Here is a 17056-nt window from a genome sequence, read left to right as displayed (position 1 = left end):
CAGAATGTTATAACTAGAAGGGGCTTTGAGAACACCTACGTCAGTCCCTTAGTGCAGAGTCCGGAGGATGCGGGTTCAAGTCCAACCTGAGATGGCCTGGGACGCTCAGCAGGTCCCTTCACCTGTTTGCCCCTGGTTCCCCAAGTGAAAAAGGGGACAATAGCAGCACCTGCCTCCTGGGACTGACAGGAGGGAGAAAGGAGGTAACGTCCCTGAAGAGCTCTGCCGACTTTAAAGCATCGTTATCATGGCTAATAACAGTTCTTATTCCTACAGTGCTTTAAAATGCACAAAATGCTTTCCTCATAACAATCCCACGAGGCAGTCTGTTGTTCAGTCGTGTCTGGCTCCTCATGACCCATCTGGGGTTTCCTTGACAAAGATGCTGGAGGGGTTTGCCATTTCCTTCTCCAGCTCATTTTACAGATGAGGAAACTGAGGCAAACAGGATCAAGTGACTTGCCCAGGGTCACCCAGCTTGTGTCTGAAGCCAGATTTGAACTCAAGTCTTTCTGACTCTAGGCCCAGCACTCTATCCACTGAGGTAGAATTCTCATTTAGTTGGAGAAAGTGAGGCACAGAGTGGTCAGGTAACTTAGGTGAGTGCCAGAGCAGCCGGGGTCTCCACATACCCCAAACTGGGGATAAGAAAGACCTGACAGGAGGAGGCAGAACAGTAGGGCTGATCGCTGGCAGCCTCTGCTGGCCTTACCTGATTTCTTACGGGAAGACCTGAAGGTTGCCTAAGACAACATGAAGACATCTTCCCAACACTGGAATTCTGAAAGCAAAGGGCTGTGCACACTGGCCCGGGCAGGTGGGTGCTGGAGGCTGGAGCCATGCTTGGTAGCCATCCATTCATCCCAAGGCTGCTGTTGCTTGGGGAGCCCCACGGGGCACCACTGCCCTGGGCCCACTCACCATTCCTCAGGCTCCTCCCCAGCCAAAGCCTCGCCCTTCATGGCCAACCCTCCCCCCTCACCTCCACACACACATACAGAATGTCAGCTCTTCAAGGCCAGCAGACAGTAGGAGTAAATCTAGGCTTTTCCATTCCAAGACATCTCCACAGAGAGCACAGACATCAGACCTCCTGTTTCTCATCTACAGCAGCCGACCAGGCATCTCCAACTCCACATGTCTGAAAATGGAACTCATTATCTTTCCCCCAAACCCTGCCCTCTGAGGAGCTGCCCGCTGTCCTTCATCACCTGGGCTTGCTGCCCTGCCATACTCGACTCCTCCCTCTCCCATCCCCCATATCCAGTTACCAGGCCCATGTTAACTTTATGACCTCCCTGGCATGTGGCACTGCCGACCCCTGGCGCAGGCCTCTATCGCCCCACACTAGACAACCACAGGGGCTGCAAACAGGGTCTCTGCCCATTCCCATCTGTCATCCACTCAGCAGCATGGTGATGCTTAAAATTCTGCAGACCGGGCTTTGGCAACATGCGACCCGAGAATTACCAGAAGAGCAGAGGACCTGGAGACCAAAGTAGCCAGCATTCTCTGGATTATGGAGAAAGTGAGGGAGCTCCAGAAAACACTTCCTTCTGATTCCCTGACTGTGCTAGAGCTTCTGACTGATCACAGCACAACGGGGTGAGTCCACAAGGACCTGCCTCCTGAAGAACCCGCACGTGGGTCAAGAATCAACCATGAGGACCAAACAGGGAGCAGCTGATGGGCTCAAGACGGGAAAGGAGGATGACGAGGCTGCATGCTGTCTTCTTATTTCGTTTATATGCAGAGTACAGGATATAAGATGACAGGATGGGTGAATCAAAAGCCAGCATTAAGGCTTCCAGGGGAAATACCAGCAATCTCAGGTATGCAGAAAATACTACTCTGATGGCAGAAAGTGGAGAGGAATTAAGAAGCCTTTTGATGAGGGTGAGTGAAGAGAATGTAAAGAAAAAAACAAAATGGCAAGGTCTTGGCAACTGGCCCCATCACTTCCTGGCACACAGAGGGAGAAGAAACAGAAGCAGGGTCAGATCTTATATTCTTGGGCTCCAAGATCGCCGCGGATGGTGAAACAGAAGAGGCTGGCTCCTTGGAAGGAAAGCTAGAGCAATTCTGGACAGCAGACTAAGAGGCGGACACATCACCTTGCTGACGAAGGTCCATGTAGTCCAAGCTACGGTTTTTCCATAGCAACGTATGGCTGAGAGTTGGACCATAAGGGAGGCTGAGTGCTGACAATCAATGCTTTCTAACTGGTGCTGGAGAAGACTTTGTAAGAAAGTTAATGCAGGCTCTTCACTGGAAGGCCAAATACTGAAGGTGAAGCTTCGATACTCAAGGAGAAGACAGGCCTCCTTGGAAGAGAACCTGATGAAAGGAGATAGGGGCAAAAGGAGAAGGGGATGAGAGGACGAGAGGGAGAGATGGCAGCACGGAAACAAGAAACATGAACGTGGACAGACTTGGAGAGAGGAGGGCCTGGCGCGCTGTGGGCCATGGGGTCATGAAGAGTCAGACACGAACGAATGACTGAGTAACGAGGGACATGGTCAGACATGCCCGTGAGAATATCAGTTTTCCGGCTGTGTGAAGAAAAGACAGACTGGAGGCAGGGGGTTCGGTGAGGGGCCTACGGCCTGGTGACAGGAGCCGGGCCATCACGGGAGCAGAGGGCAGGGCCAGGTGGAAGAGATGGCCCGAAGGGAGAGCTGGTAACACGGGGCAACTGCTGAGACGTGAGGGAAAGGGAAGACGCTGGCATGGGTCTGAGGCTGCATTCCCAGGTGCCTGGAAGGTGGGTGATGCCCTGGCAGAAGTAAGGAAGGAAGGAAGAGAAGGGAAGGGAAGGGCTTCTTGCTTTGGAGCTGCTCCCTCCATGGCCTCCTCTCTTTTACCACCTTTTAAAAATGCTGCTCCTTGGCCTGGCATATTTTCAAATCCAGCTACCCCAGGACTGGGGCCAGAGTTAGGCTGGCGTATCCTAATGCCCTTCTCCTGGGGAAGCCCACGTGCCAAAGTCAGTGGGGAAATTCTCTGACTTGTCTACTCAAAGTCACTCTAATTTCTCACCAGTGGCTCAGAAAGGCAGGATTGAGAAAACCTTTGGAAGCAGTACTTTGGAAGAAACACTGCAGATGAAGAGCTTCTCAAGGGGCTTCTCTGACTGAAAAGCAGTATTCTGTGGGATTATGAAAAAAGTAGTGAATTCAAGGAAATACGGCCTCCCTTTTTGTACCCGATGGGCGTCCACAGGACAGAGGACTATGCTGTGGCCAGGGGCACAGGGTGGGAGGGAGGGCAACAGGCAAGAAGTCACAGCCCCGGCTAAGACTTCTGTGTCCTTGGTCCAAGCCTTTACAACTGATCAAATGACTTTGGTCACTTAAATGAGCTCACCTCACAAGGGACCAAGAATAGGCATGGCTCCCCAAAGACACAGAAGATGCCAGGCCACACCTCTGCAGAGACGGGAGGCCCACAAGTGTGGAACACTACACAGGTCTTCAAACTTTCTGCATGTGTCCATCAGTTTCATTTTTTCTCTCTTGTTCCTAACTTTTTCTTTCTTTAAAAGATTTCACTGGTATATGGGGTGGATCTCTGAAAGAACAAAGAGGAGGGAGGATATTGGGAAACGTTTTGGTGATGCACAAACAAAAACTGCCATAAGAATGTATTTTTGGGGGAGGAAGCACAATCGCTGTCTGCAAGGACTTAGGTGACATCACAACCACGTATCAGATTTAGAGGCAGGTGAGACCCAAGAAGTCGGGTCATCAGCCCCCTTGTTTGGTAAAGCCCCAAGAAGGGGATGGTGTCTTGTCTGAGAGCACAGGGAAGCCAAATCCAGACCCAGGTCCTCCTGCACGTGGAGGGCAGTCAGACTAGCTCTGCCAGCTGGGCCTGGGGCAGGGATGGGCAGCTTCAAAGAAAGATTTGGCTCAATCCAAGGGTAAACGAATAATGAGGCAGCCCAAAGATGCATGGTTGTGTGTGGGGAGGGGTGTCCCCTTCTCCAGATGTCTCTTTGAGGGCCACATACCCACCTGCCAAGTCAAGGACCGTCGATTTCTGTGTGGGACCAAACTCACCACATGCCCTCCAAGTCCTGGGATTCTGAGGCCAATAGCCTGTCTTTGGTCCAAATCCTGATGGGCTTCCTACAGGAGGCTTCCTGACCACACATCCTCCTGAGTCACATGGCAGGAGAGCGTCTGACCAGGTTTAAGGAAAGCTGAAAAATTTTAGGGGTGTATGTGCGTGCAAGTAGCCTAAAAGCCCTGCCTGCCTGTTGTCTCTCCACTCACCCATTTCTCAGCTAACAGCTGTGGAGATCATCCCTCCTCCATGCCTGGAGGTCACTCCTTCCTCACTTCTGTGTCTGGAATCCTCGGCCTGCAGGATGCCTCCCCCCACCCCCACCCCCCACGCTGTCCTGCACTCACTTACTGGGAGAGCACGCTCTCTGAGCACAATTACTTTTCACCTTTGTTTTTACACCCTTGGAGCCAAGCACTTCGCCCTGCACAGCAGGGTCAGTGTTTACGCCAACGTCCCCTGCTGGTCCCCTCCAAATGCAATAACGTATCTCCCCCAGACCCATGTCCTTGGAGCCTGACTTCTTTCGTTAATACCACGCATGACAACATCTGCTTTGAGAAAAAGAGGAAGAATCTAAGCCAAGACTTCTTGCGAGCTCGTGGGCCAGGCATCGACCTGAAAGCTGGCGCCTCCTCAGAACGAGGGGGCTTAGGAAAGCTGAAAGGGGTCTCCTTCAAGTGCTCCGTCCTGCAAAGCCACAGGAATGTCTGGGGTCCCTGGCATTCTGAGGGGAGGCCTTTGGCCAGCCTAAAAAATGACTACAGCTAGCTAAAAAGAGAAGCCAGGAACTGGGCTCTGCCCTCTCTCTGCACAGCTCGCCCCCCTGAGGGCATGAGTCTGGGGTGAGCGGCCTCCGAGAAGTAAACGCCAGTGACCTGAATCTGAGCAGCAAAGCTGGGAGTGATGGGCTGCGGGTGCTCCCCGCTCCCCCTGCCAGCCTTTTAAAAGCACTTCCTCAGCAGGTGTGGGGTGCTTTGCTCTCCCCTGTGCCCCCACCACTACTCAGCTGCACTGACGGGAAGTGACAGCTACAGCAGCCCTGACACATCAGACTCAAGCACATTCTCCCTCCCCTGAAAGCTCGGAACAGCCGGGATGAATTATTAATCCAGTTCAAAAAACGCGCTCAGGCCCGGTTTTCCGGTCGACCACACTTGAAACGGCTGGAAGGATTAGGGACACTTCAATGATACCTTTTAGTGGCTGCAGGGCTTCAAATGTGGCACGCCACCCAGAGGAGCTCAAGGAGGCCCTTATCTGTGATCCCATCCCCAAAACACAACCACAAAACCCGGCAGCAGCGTGTATGCCTGTGTACATAGACCACAGACCAGGAGAGGCCTTTGTGACCCGGATAACAAGTTCTTCCTGGAGAAGCAGGTGGGTCCAGGACAAAGATGGCATCAGGAGTCCCCAGGGACCCAAGTGGCCTTGGGCGAGCGCCTTCAATCGGCCCACCCAAAGGGCCCTCCTGGCTGTTTTCCTGATTCCACCCCCACACTGCTCCTGCTTGGGTTTCAGGGCTCAGAAGGCCCCAGCCTGTGCAAATCAAGACGGTGCCTGTGAGACTAAAGACACAGAACAAAACGGTAGAGACGGGGCACCTCCGTGGAGAGAAAGAGTAAGTTCCCAGCAAGAAGTCACCTCAGGCACGTGACAAACCCAGAGATGCAGCTGGGGGTTTTAAGAGAAAAGGGAAAAGGCCGAGGGGCGGACCAAGAAATAACTGGAAGGGGGGAGCAGCGGTCTGGGGAACACCTGGATAAAGTCCAGCTCTGCCTTAAGGGCCTCAGCGATGGGGGGCAGTCCCCATCAACCTCTCTGGGCCTAGCTTCCTCATCTCTAAACAAGGGGTCGAGCTGGCACCTCTTCTTACAAAAGACAGGGGGCCGCCGTCTGGGCACAGGATGGACAGAGCTGCCCCAAGGTCTGAGGGGCTCCTGCTGTCTGCATGACCACCTGCTGGGCACACTGGATGCAGGGGAGGCCTTCACAGTCACTCACCTGCAAGGGTATTTTGATTTTTAAAAATGGGCACAAATAAATCTGACTGAAGCAATGTTCGACTGCATCTCCAGAGGGCTCAGGGAGACCCCACAGTGGGACAAAAGACACACATTTGAGTACACTCATTGCATGGATTGGTTTTGCTAGAATATATTTGTTTTTAATTGGGGGAAAAAGTTGGTGGAAGAGGGGGTAAGGCAGGATAGTGACAGGCTGCCCTCTTCCCTCAAAAAGAGAGGGGAGCTGCTGAAACACTTTCCAAGAGGCACAGAGAACGGGAGGAAGCTCAGGAGAAAGAACAGACAAGGAAGACCATTCTGAAAGTAACATGTTGAATTTATTAAATGCATTTTTAAAAAGCATATGAAATGCAACAATTCAAGGCTTCATAGACAATCCTCTTTGTGTTCTGCTTTGTATATGGAGACGCTCATCAGTTTTGTTTTTGATGTCTGTTACATTTACAATTAAAAAATTAAATTAAAAAAATAGACCCCCCCCCCCTCCAAATGTACAGAAATACAAAATACTACCACTTCCCTGGAAAAGCTGGACCTTTGAACCAAAAACAGGCAGCATGGTACGGTAAAGACAAGAGTTCGAGGACCTGGCTTTGAGTGCCGGCTCTGTCAGCTCGTGCACCTTCAGCTAAACGAGGTGGTTGGATTCAATGATGTGGAGGTGGCACCTGGCTCTAAAACTGTGGTCCTGTGATTCATGCATGCCGCAGGGGGGAGTTACCCTGTGGGAGCCTCCTTCACCAGGCCACAGCTCGTACAGACCGTGTGGCTAACTCACTCAATGTCCCATACAGACCCGAATGATCAATTCCTGGCTCTGTCTAGTTTGCAGTTTCTTCTGCGTTCATAGTAACAGTATCACTCGCCCAGAATGTGTCCACTTTCTCTTTTGATAACAATCTGCACCTGGAGACTCCAGGAGGGGACACGAGCTCAGGCGATCCTTCTGGTCAAACACTGTCACCAGCCTGAGGTGCAATCAGGGGCCAAGAAAACCCAAAGCCTTCCCACAAGTGCCCCAAATTCCTGCTCCTCCCTTCAGTCATCCCAAAGAGCATCACTGCCCACAGAACTTCGTTAATGGTACCTGTAAGCATGGCCACTGATGGTGAAACAAAGGCCACTGAAAGTCCGAAGACGAACCGATAAGGGAGATATGAACAGGAAGGTCGAGACAAAAAGCAGAAGGTGGCCCTGAGCTGGGTGCAAGGGTGGTGTCTGCCATCCAGCCAATGGATGCTGCTTTAGATACCAAACTGGTGCCTTTGTAACCCACAAGGAGGATCGGACAATGTTCTCCGGATTCCGGAACGCTGCAGCAGGCCATGACTTCCCAAGCCTGAAACATCCGAGTGAGCTGTTAATCATGTCCTCTGGGAAAAAGATCCCAGTGTTTCAGTAATGCCTTCAGGTTATCTTTATTGCCTTCCCAGTCGCCGTCCTGGACGATCCAGGCTTTCCTACTGATTTCCTGTTCTTTATTTCCCCACAAGAGGGCACCCCTCCCAGAGTTTAACTAATGCTGCCGCAGAGAAAGAAAACAAATGGAATTCACTACTCCCTTGAACGTGGTTCTACAATGATTTTATTACAAATAGGTTCTCTCAGAGTAAACACACAGCGCGTTCAATTCTATTGGCAAACTTGCTCTAATAACAGAAGGGGAAGCGGAACCATGAGCAGAAGCCCAGCTCGACACCAGATGATGACCATGGTGAGCGAGCCCAAGGGAAGTGAGGCCAGAGGAGGCTGCTGCCTCACCCTGGTTGGCTCTCCCGTCAGGGAGAAGGGGCCGCCCTCCAGCCAGCACCAGCTGGAACATTCTCAGTCAAGACCCTCTGTGAATGCAGCCGGGCAGAAGGGAACCACTCACTGTTTGCCCGGAGCAATGTCAGAATAATCCTTCAAGACCCCGGCCAAGTGCTCATTATGAGTCTTGAACCTTCGCTTCTTCTGTGAGACTGGTTTCTTCCTCCGCTGAATGGGAGCCTGTAGGGAAAATGGACACTGGGGTAGCATTCGTTAGCAGGCAGGCTCCCTGGGCTGGGGGTGGGGTGCGCTCTGCTCAGGAGCCCCCTGCAGCCTTGAGGGCCACTATGCCCGATCTTGGCCTTCCTCAGAAAGCTCCTGGGCTGGAGCAGGAGCAGGGGCAGTCTTTGAAAAGGGCAATTCAGCCTCGGGGCTTGATGGGTCTGTGTGACTGCAGGGTGGCAGGGCCTCCCTGCCTCCCGTCTACATCTCTCTCGCTCATAAACACTCCCATGAGCCACGTGGCCGCAGGGCGACTCTTTTCTACCATTCCTTGGGGGGTCCCTTCACGGTCACCCATGCCCACACTCTCCACTTCTCTGGCATGTCACCACCCCTACCATACGGCAGTCTGCCCACACCCGTCACACATCTCCCCAACGCCTCTGGTGTGACCCTGACTCTGAGATTGTCGAGGAGGACATGTGGGGGCCATATCACAACCCAGCATGACCACTGGTTTTCAAGAGGCAGGCTTTTACAACCAGCGTTTGGGAATCCTGAGAGCACTGTACCATGTCCCTGCAATCCAGCCTGACTACTCTTCCTGTGGACTCCTAGGCCACGGAACTACACGTGAGACAGACACAATGAAGCCAACAGGCTGCCATGCTTGGCTGGGTGCCTGTGGGAGTCACGCAGGCCAGTCTTCCTCCTCCTTTCCCACGTCAGAGTCACCAAGGAGGTTTTCTCCTTGGCTGAAGACGGGTCTCCTCGAGCTCAGCATGTCTCCCTCAGTCATGCAATCTAGTGTTATGACACGGACCCCTCCACTCCGGGTTCTGCTCACTCTGGTGAAGAGACCTGCCCCGGGAGACACAGGCTCAGGTTGTACCTGGGATCCGTTCTGGCACCGATTAAGAAAGGCCCTTCCAGTCAGGCCAACACACGTGTGTGCCAACCACAGTGGGAATGGGGAGGTGAGGGGAAACTGATCTGGAAAACACGCTCGGGGTCAAGAGATGGATATGGCCAATAGCGAAAGAGAAACAGATGCTGCATTCCCAGATGGGAAAAGCCTGCTGCTGCTGAGGGAGCCCCCACGTTCGTTTTCCTTTCTGGTGTATTCCTCAGCAGAATCACGGGCTCGTTTTCTTTTTTTTTAAAGCAATCGGGGTTAAGTGACTTGCTCAAGGTTACACGGCCAGTTATTTCTGGGTGTGGTGCTAAGTATCTGAGCCCGGATTCCATCGACAGGTCATCCTGACCCTGGAGCCGGTGCTCTTACTCGCTGAGCCACCTGGCCGCCTCTAGGCTTTCTTGTCAACAGGCAATGAACAAGAGGTTAGGAGAAGGGTCGTGAGTTCACCTTTCAGTCCCATGGACAATTATTCGGACCCCAAGCTAAACAAGAAGGCAGGAGAAGTGGGCTGACTGGCACTTCTGAAAAGCTGGAGGGCTGTCCCTGAAACGGTCCCCTTTTTTAAAGAATATTCTTTCAGTGGCGCTACAGGACTCTTACGTCCTGGCTTACTAATCTATGATTGGTAGAGATGTGAACTGGCTCCATTATTCTGGGAAACAATCTGAGACCAAGGAAGAAAACTCAATGAACTTGTGATCTAGTCCCTGTGTCACTCCTGGTAAAGCTGGGCAAGGAGGTGAGACAGAGAGAGGCCTCAGGCAGCCACAGACAGCCTGTCACTCACCCACCCATTACAACGCCTGAGGGGTCCATGAGCTGGCTCTCGGCCCCCGGGCCCAGGCTTACTAAAACACTGCCGGATGCCACGTACCACCTTCTTTGGTCCAGACTCCTGCATAGAAGAAATGCCCTGTCGCTTCAGATATTCCTCAATCTTCTCCTCATCCATCGAGTCCACCGTGATGCTCCTCCACAGCTTCTGAAATTCTGCATGAACAAAGTAGGCGTCACTTTAATTCAGGGACCGCAGCCTGCATCCAGTCCCCCTGATAAGCAAGCCTCAGGCTTAATCATTCACTTCAGGGCTGAAATCGAAAGGAAACAGAGGCACTGACATGCCTCTAGCACCAAGTTGGGACTTGAATAGAAAAGAGCCAGGAAAATGAAAATCTTGGTTCTCTGGAAAGGAAATACTTGGAGAAAGCCATCCAAGATGGCAGAAGGAAAGGAAGCCGTCCAGCCAGGATCTTCCCTCCCTCCTGAAATAACCCCAGACTAAATCCTGATCAAGAACTCCAAGAGAAAAACCTTGGTGAGCCATTTTTCTAGCTCAAGTTAGCAGAGGGAGAGGGGATCTACCCAGGAGCACACATGCAGACTTCCCACACACCATGGACGGACTGGACAGAATCCAAAGGGGCCTGACCTGGAGCGAGGAGCAGGAACAGGTGGTAACTGAAAGTTCTGCTGCTCACCACCCAGTGCTGGGTGCAGACCAAAGGGGACTGGCAACTAGGTGAGCAAGGGCCGCGGGTAGCAACGGGCCCTCAGCCACATCTGAAGCACTGAGCACGGAAGCAACAAGCAGCAGCGGCATGGCTCTGAGGCCGGGAGGCCCTGACCAAGGGGGAGCCTCCAGCGACCACTCTGACCCAGCAGTTCACTGGAGCGCCCACCAAGGGCAAGGCCACAGGAACAGTGCTTAGATGCAGATGCAGGTCAGGACCTTGCAGCACTCTTACCAGAAGGGCAGCAGTCATACTTTGTCTGATCAGACTGTTTTGAGCACACTAAAAGCTCGCAGTGTCCTGAGATCCTAGAAGACAGCACAACACACTTCATACCCAAGGAGAACAGGAGCAGGAAGCCAGAAGACACAGAACAGGTCCAAGTACAGTCTAGCTATTCCCTACAGAAGTGTCTAGAGTCTGGCCCTAACGTAAAGTCCACAGGTGGGGAGTAGGGAAGGAAAAATACGCAAACACACACACACACACAAATTCCGCCAAAGGAACTACTGTGGTAATGAGAACGTTTGAGACACAAACACGAGAGGAGAGAATGACTCCAAAACATCTCCAAGCAAAACTTCAGAGAGAAACACAGCTTGGGGACAAGTTCAACTACAATTCTACCAAGAGATGAAGCGAGAGTTAAAGAGAAGAAAAAGACCTAAAAATGACTTTAGAAATCAAATAAATGCACCGGAAGGAGCAACTGGAAAAGAAATGAGAAGAGAAAAACAGAAAGGAAATGAGAGTTACAGGAGTGGAAAGAGAAGCAGCAGCTGGGAAGAAGAGGAAGAAAGACACACCCAAGCAACAGACTTCTTGAAAATCAGAATGGACCAAATCTAATTTAATAACTCCATGAGAAAGCAAGGAATAATAAAAAACAAAGTTAAAAAAATAGAATCATAAGGTATCTCATAACAAATCAAGGAGAGGTAATGTAAGAATTGTCGGACAGCTTCAAAGCTATGAACACAAAGAGTCTCAACAACACACTTCAAGAAATTATAAAACAAAACTTCCCCGACATCATAGAAGCAGTGGGCAAAGTGCAAACAGAAAGCATTCACCATCTAGCTACTGAAGGGAACACCAAAGTGAAAAGTCCCAGGAACATTACAGCTGAAATTCAGAACATCTAAGTGAAAACAAAAAAACAAAAAACGATCAGCAGCCATAATGAATAAACTCAAGTACCAGGAGCCATAGTCAGAATCACACAAGATTCAGTGGGCACTACTAACAAGGAATGGAAAGCTCGGCATACAATCTTTAAGAAGGCAAATGATAAACACTTACAATCAAGATTAACTTACCTAGCAAAACGAAGTACAATCCTACAGGGGGAAAATGGATCTTTAATCAAATAGAGGGCTTCTAAACATTCCAGATGAAAAGACAAAAGCTGCAGAGAAACTTTGAAATACAAACACAGGAATCAAAAGGTAAACAGAAGAGGAAATATCACAAGGGACTAATGAAGGATGAATTATTTACATTTTAATGTGGGGAGATGATTCATGTGTCCCTTCAGAACCCTATCTTCATCAGAGGTCTTAAAGTAATCTAATACAATAGAGAGCCTGGAAATGGAGTTTTCTTTTTATGTGTTGATGACTTTAAAAGAGGAAAGAAAAGGGAAAGGAATACCTGGAGAGGCAGAGAAGAGTGGGAGAAATTATCTCACATAATTTGGGTGTTCAAGTAAGCCACCCTAACAAAATGATGAGGAAGAAAGGGTATAGGGAAGGAAGCAACAGAAACCTGAATTTCACCTGCATTGTTCAAAGGAGAGAACACACACACCACACACAACACCCCACACTACATACATATATATATATATATATATATATATATATATATATATACACACATACATACCACATACACACACCATACCACACACACACATCACATATACACACACACACAGAGTTGGGCACAGAAATAAATTTCACTAAAGAGGGAAACAGGAGGGAAAGGGCAGAAGGGAGACTAAGAGGGAGTCTAGATGAAGACAGTGATTAGTCATAAGCAAGACAAACGACCATAAAGAGCAGACAGTGAGGAGAGGCTTAAAAAGAAAGGCATAAAAGATGAGGTTCTGGATGGGGGACAAAAGAGGGGCTGGGGCCCAGAAACAAACTGCGTCAAACCTAGAGCTGACCACCCTCCTCTCTCTTATACGAGGTGACAGAGAACTCTGACCAACACAATAACCATGATTCTACAAGACCCATGATGGAATATACTCAGTGACAGACTCGGAGTAAGCTGAGATGTGTGTATTATTTAGACACGGTCAATGCAGGAGTTTGTATGGCGAGGAGATGCATATTGGTTACAAGGATTTCTGTGTTTGTTTGGGGGAGGTGGAGGTAGGGAGGGAAGGGGGTGGGAGTGAGAGGTGTTTTTGTTACCTGAAAACAACACATTTAAATTTTTTAAAAGGAAACACTTACTCTGCCGAGCACACCAGCAGCAGTCTACTTTCAAAGGCTATGCTGCCAACACCCATGCTTTCATTCCCCAAACAGCTTTCTCCATACTTAGTAAAAGCAACAGGCTTCTGCAAAACCCAAAACAAAGTAAAGCCTCTAAACCCTGGGATATGTGCATTACATCCCTTTCCCCATAAGTAATGGAACTTAGAGCAGCTTTGAGGGAGCCGAAGGCACTTAACATAGTGCTTGGCACATATCAGATGTGTAATGAATGTGTCCCGAGGGAATGGCCAAACAGGCTGTGGTGAATGAATGTCATGGAACACTGCTGTGCTATAAGGAATGAGGAGCAGGTGGACTTCAGAGAATCCTGGAAAGACTTCTATGAATGGATGTGAGTGAGGAGAGCAGAGCCAGGAGAACACTGTACACAGAAACAGCCACACTGTGCGATGACTGACTCTTCTCAGCAACACAAGGATCCAAGACGCAGGATGGAAAACACCGTCCACACCCAGAGAAAGAACCATGGAGTCTGAACGCAGAGCCAAGAAAGCCATTTGCTCTCGCTTCTCTTTTTTTTTTGTTTCTTCGTTCTCACGGTTCATTCCATTGGTTACAATTCTTCTTTGCAATATGACTAATGGGAGCCTATATCAGACTGCCCACTGTCTTGGGAGGAGTAGTAAATGTAAAACTCAAAAGCTTGTGGAACCGAATGTTGCAAACTAAAAACAAATTTTAAAAATGTGTACTGACTGACTGATGGGGAGCGGGATCTCCCTGCGCTCCTTTGCTAGGGCAGGGTGGGGGGACAGAGAGCTGGGGACTATGCTTCTGACACAGAGACCTAAGAAATGGTAAGGGAGGCTGGCTGAGTTCTAAATACATCAGAAGAGCCCAGAGTGGCCAGAGTACAAGAAATGACAATTGTGCTTTGTTTCCCCCCAGCTTTCTTACAGTCAGGAGACAGACACGTTCAGCGTGTCTACAAGCTGGGGAGCTTCCTCTAAAGCCACCAATGACCTCTTCATGGCCACATCAGCAGCCTCTCACCCTGCTGATCACTCGTCCTCTCTGGGTCTTTATGTCTTACCAGCTCCAGTACCCCTTGTTCCCCTTTGCTAGAACTGTATCCAGTTCCTCTTCTATTTCCACAGGGGCGACTACCCAATTTACACATCTAGCCCTAACCTCTTTCTGGAGCTCGGCTTGTATCGCCTCTTGGACTTCTTGAACTGGACGTCCCAAAGGAATCTTAAAATCAGTGTGTCCAAAACGTACTCAACTTTCCTTGATCCTAAAGATGGTGAGCTCTGGAGTATCGCCATCTTTCTGATGCCTAGGTCACAACTCTGGTCTCCTCAGCGCTTCTATCTTCCCACCATCTTTTGCACACCTGTCCGTCCTGGAGCAGGCCCTCATGACCTGGCCTCCCAGCTGTATGTGTCTCTGCACTCCAGCCGTCTACACTCAGCTGCCAGCGATCCTGCTGCAGCCCTCCCTCTACTTGGACACGGAGAGCTGTCCATGGATGCCACCTCCCCCATCAGAATGTGAGGCCCACAAGCCTGGCTCTCTGAACTCCTGGCACGCAGCACAGAACTCGGCACAGCGGTGGTAGGAACTGCTTCGCTCACTCATTCGTAAATCCCAGCGGCTCCCTAACGCCTCCAAGACGATAAAATCTAGTTTGGCCTTGAAAGCCCTTCAGTACCTGCCCCCTTCCCAATCTTCCAGCCTTTTTCCACCTTCCTCCGCTCCATCGCCCTTTTCCTCTCTGCCTCCCAGCTCAAAGTCCACCTTCTGCAGGCCTCTCCTGGCCCACGCCCACCCCCACTGCGAGGTATTGCCTCTGAGATCACCTTCCATTCCAACAATGCTTCCATCTTTGACCCTCTGGACTGTGAGCTCTGAGGCTGGCGACCAGATTTTGGCCTTTCTTTGCATGCCCAGGGCCCAGCACAGCATGGGGCACAGAGAAAAGAACTTCTGGCCATGCATCCAAGGTGACAAGGGCTGTTTTAAAGAAGACCACAGGGCATTGTTGGGTCATGTGCCAAAACGTCTTTTTCTTCTTTTCTGAAAACCTTCCTGAGACAGTCATTTACCCCCAAAGCTACTGCATTTCTGTATCCTACAGGAGTGTAAAAGAGAAGAGAAATCTACCTGAAGAGAGAGCTAAGAGTTTCCCACTAGAACACGAAGCCTTGAAGCTGTCCAACTGCTCAGATTCTGTCTTAGCCTGGGGACTTCAATGTTCCTCACAGGGTAAACATGTAACACAGTGTGCCACAATGACCGACATGCCCTGTAAGATGCACGTGTGCCACAGAAAGCCAGAGGGGCTGCGGGGGGTTGTGGGACTCAGGAGACCAGGGTGCGCTTTCCGGCTGTTTCCATAACATGTGTGTTACCTTGAGAGGTCACCTCTCACCAAGAGGTCTAACACGGAAGATACGGAGGCTTGCCTAAACGACCCAAAACGTCCCTTCTGTGTTAACCGGACACCTTACTGACCTTCATAAAAACTGTTCCTGAGACCAGGGTTTGAGGAATCAATAACATTTACTCAATCCACTCAGACACTTATCAATTCCCTGTCATTGTGAAAAGAACTGGAGGGCAACATAAGGAGAGACGATGCTGGGTGCCTCCCCTCCAGGAGAGGGGATGGGGCATGTGTGCAGACAAAGGGAAGACACACATGAAGATGTGTGATGGGCCAAGAGGAAGGACCAGGGTAGAGAGAGTGGGAGGATGGAGGAAGAGATGATCCAGGCCCAAAGGATGGACAGGAGGGCAGCAGGGGAGAAGAGCGGCCCCCACCGTGGTCTCTGACCCTGAATCCTCAGACAGACTAGCTCAGCAAAGGCACGTGGTCGTCTCGGTCGCCGTGTCGTGTTCTGGCACCTTTTGCTTTCTAGAACTCCAAGGAAGAGCTAACATCAAACTCAGCCACGGGAGCCAGCCCTAGGTCACCCAGCACTCCATCCTGCTGAGTCTCTCTCTGGATGACGGCAGAGACCTTCCAACTGGTCACAGGGCCCCGCCTCCAGTCTCTCCCCACTCCAATCCACAGAACTGCCAGAGAGACCACATCACCTCACCCCCATCCTGCAGACTCCAGGCGTTTCCTCCTCCCACTAGGATAAACACAACTTCCTGTTTGGCTTCTGACATTTCCCAACTTAGTCCCTTGCTCCAGTGCATTCCTTGCCGCTCCACGCACACTACAGCTTTCAGCCCCATCCTGACCTTGTACACAAGGCTCCCTCCATACCTGGACACTGCCTGCCCACTCCCGGAACGCTCTCCTCCTTCTGTCTGCCTGCTAAGTAAGAGTCCCCGGCTTCCTCTGGAACTCGGTCTGAAGTCACCTTTCCATCCACCCTGGGGTAGCAGGTCTGCTCATCTCCCCACCTGCAGGCTCCTGGAGGGCAGCTCTTGCCTTGACGGCTAGATGGACTCTGATATTACTCTCAGCAGGTTTGCCCTTTCGTAGCCATAAGAGATCTTCCTGGAGGAAGCACCCGGCCCACCCCAGCCACACCCGACTCCTCTGGCCTTTGCTTGCTCTGACTCTTCAGTCCCCCTCCCTGACTCTATTAGCCCAGCCTTTGAGTTTCCCTGGAGGGCAGGGGCTTTCTCTCTGCTTGTTTCTATTCCCACAGTAAGAGCTTAATAACTGATCTCTGGCCCATAAATTTAGTGGTGCTGTTCCCACGGCAAAATTCCTTCATTAGAGCCCAGCTCTGAGATGTGTGCGCAGACTGTGGAGGTGACCAGTGAACAGGAGCCCATCCTGGCCTGGGGGTGGACTGTAGGTCTGCCACAGGAAAGCCAGCCCAGTCCCCAGCTACTGAAGAGATGTGGGCAGCTGGGGCTACAATCCGCCTGTGGGGTGGGAATGGCCACATGGATGAAAGCAGCTGTCCTTTGCTGGAAGCAGAGAAGGGCCCTTTCATTTCCTTGTTCCTGCCTCGCCAGGCTTTTCTCCCTAATTTTTGTTCTCAATCTCTTTGGGAGGACCCAGATCTCTCAGAGGACAGCTTCCTTATGCCTCGATGACGTGCCTTCTTGTCTTCTAAGTGTGAGATACACACC

The 17056-nt window shown here is 50.8% G+C and overlaps 1 protein-coding gene across 1 annotated transcript in view; it reads right to left on the bottom strand.

The window, feature by feature from the left end:
- Positions 1–7660: 7660 nt before the first annotated feature.
- Positions 7661–17056, bottom strand: part of GTF2E2 (general transcription factor IIE subunit 2) — a 68786-nt gene continuing 59390 nt past the window's right edge. Inside the window, exons 7-8 of the mRNA XM_069104946.1 lie at positions 9863–9978; positions 7661–8087 (exon numbers count right to left, since the gene is read on the bottom strand). Of these exons, the coding sequence (XP_068961047.1) occupies positions 7968–8087; positions 9863–9978 (236 nt within the window). The 3' untranslated portion in view covers positions 7661–7967. The remainder of the gene's footprint in view (positions 8088–9862; positions 9979–17056) is intronic.

Source organism: Petaurus breviceps, unplaced genomic scaffold, assembly GCF_028583685.1.
Source record: "Petaurus breviceps papuanus isolate PSGF00001 unplaced genomic scaffold, PetGlider_PUasm1.0 689, whole genome shotgun sequence".
In the NCBI taxonomy this organism is placed as follows: Eukaryota; Metazoa; Chordata; class Mammalia; order Diprotodontia; family Petauridae; genus Petaurus; species Petaurus breviceps.
Note: the sequence above shows the minus strand (reverse complement) of the source record. Positions and strands in the feature narration are given on the sequence as shown.